We start from the raw sequence: 2,004 nt of genomic DNA, 5'->3' as shown, positions 1-2,004 counted from the left end.
CCAGTGCTGCCGTGTCTGTGCCTGCAAGGATGGGGCACCTGTGTGAGCTGGGGGAGAGGCCAGGGCTGCAGAGGGGGGATGATGTGGGCAGCTACATAAAAACGCTCTGGGACGCTGCCCTGGGCTGTTCAGCACACTGGGGATGGATCAGCCCCTGCTCTGCTGCTCCTTCCCGTCTGCCCCAGGGCCCTTGCAGAGCCCCAGCCATGCTGTTTGCCCCCAGCCTGCCCACAGCCAGCCTGGGGCTGCTCACAGGGCTTTTCTGTGCTGAGCATTGGCCTGGGTGTGTTCTTGAGAGAGCCTGGGCAAGGAGCCTGGAGCCCCCAGGCCCTGGCCTGAGGCGTCAGTGCTGCCCCAGCAGTGCCCATGGCCTGTCCCTGCTGCAGCCCCGGCACTGCCACCCCCAGGGCTGTGCCTGGCCCCGAGAGCACTCAGGCCCTGCAGCAACACCAGGGCCACCAGGGCAGCATGGCAGGGCCATGGCAGCACAGCGGCAACACCAAATGCTGCTGCTGGGCACAGCTGCTGGGCCAGCACTGATCTGCCCCCAGCTGTGCACACAGACATTGCTGCTGCAGCTCCAGAGAAGGAACAAAACGGGGATCTCCGGTGAAGATTTGCTGGGAGATCCTTTAGTTCCTTTAAAGCCACCAAGAGCAGAGCCCCTCATTGACACAGTCTGTGGCCACCGGGAAGATGGAGAGAAACAAAATGAGAAATCGCACAAGGAATGACATTTCTTAATGGACAAGACACAGAACAAAGGAAATGAATCCCCAAAATGAAACCAACAACAACTATCAAAAATTAGTTTTGTTACAAGTGATATGCAGAAATTGGCCAGAAGTTTATTGTTTCTGAAACCATCCAGTCATCAGTCTCCACACTGCAGCCTTGAGCTCCTGGTTCCTCAGGCTGTAGATGAGGGGGTACAGGGCTGGAGGCACCACCGAGTACAGAACTGACAGGGCCAGATCCAGGGATGGGGAGGACATGGAGGGGGGTTTCAGATGAGCAAGTGCTGCAGTGCTGAGGAACATGGAGACCACAGCCAGGTGAGGGAGGCAGGTGGAAAAGGCTTTGTGCCGTCCCTGCTCAGAGGGGATCCTCAGCACAGCCCTGAAGATCTGCACATAGGAGAAAACAATGAACACAAAACAGCTGAGTCCTAAACAAAGGCTAACCACAATGAACCCAACTTCCCTGAGTTTGGAGTGTGAGCAGGAAAGCTTGAGAATGGCGGGGATTTCACAGAAGAACTGGCCCAGGGCATTGCCATGGCACAGGGGCAGGGAAAATGTATTGGCTGTGTGCAGCAGAGCATTGAGAAAGGCACTGACCCAGGCAGCTGCTGCCATGTGGGCACAAGCTCTGCTGCCCAGGAGGGTCCCGTAGTGCAGGGGTTTGCAGATGGACACATAGCGGTCGTAGCACATGATGGTCAGGAGGGAAAGCTGTGTTCCGAGGAAGAAGATAATCAGAAAAACCTGGGCTGCACATCCTGTGTAGGAGATGTTCCTGGTGTCCCAGAGGGAATTGTGCATGGCTTTGGGGACAGTGGTGCAGATGGAGCCCAGGTCGCTGAGGGCCAGGTTGAGCAGGAAGAAGAACATGGGCGTGTGCAGGTGGTGGCTGCAGGCTACGGCGCTGATGATGAGGCCGTTGCCCAGGAGGGCAGCCAGGGAGATGCCCAGCAAGAGGCAGAAGTGCAGGAGCTGCAGCTGCCGCGTGTCTGCCAATGCCAGCAGGAGGAAGTGCCTGATGGAGCTGCTGTTGGACATTCCTTCACTCTGGGCATAGTGAACTTTTGGAAGAAGACATTGACAAGCTTGGACAGATTTCCTTGAGTCCATGCTATGCTCTTTTATTAGGAATCCCCTCAATATATTTATCTTGTTTTGAAGGAAATTTTCTTAATTTCTTTTTTTTTTATTTTGGATTTCTGCGCCTTCTGAGTTACCGCTTTATCTTCAGCATTGCTCTCAGTCTGAACACTGGGGAGCC

At 55.3% G+C, this 2,004-nt stretch overlaps 1 protein-coding gene across 1 annotated transcript; it reads right to left on the bottom strand.

The window, feature by feature from the left end:
* Nucleotides 1-848: 848 nt before the first annotated feature.
* LOC135441741 (olfactory receptor 14C36-like) lies at nt 849-1,781 on the bottom strand. The gene has a single exon (XM_064701285.1). The coding sequence runs from the start codon at nt 1,779-1,781 to the stop codon at nt 849-851; it is 933 nt and encodes a 310-aa protein (XP_064557355.1).
* Between the last annotated feature and the right edge of the window lie 223 nt (nt 1,782-2,004).

This window comes from Zonotrichia leucophrys, unplaced genomic scaffold (assembly GCF_028769735.1).
Source record: "Zonotrichia leucophrys gambelii isolate GWCS_2022_RI unplaced genomic scaffold, RI_Zleu_2.0 Scaffold_468_39702, whole genome shotgun sequence".
NCBI classification, from domain to species: domain Eukaryota; kingdom Metazoa; phylum Chordata; class Aves; order Passeriformes; family Passerellidae; genus Zonotrichia; species Zonotrichia leucophrys.
This window is presented reverse-complemented; position numbering and strand designations above follow the sequence as displayed.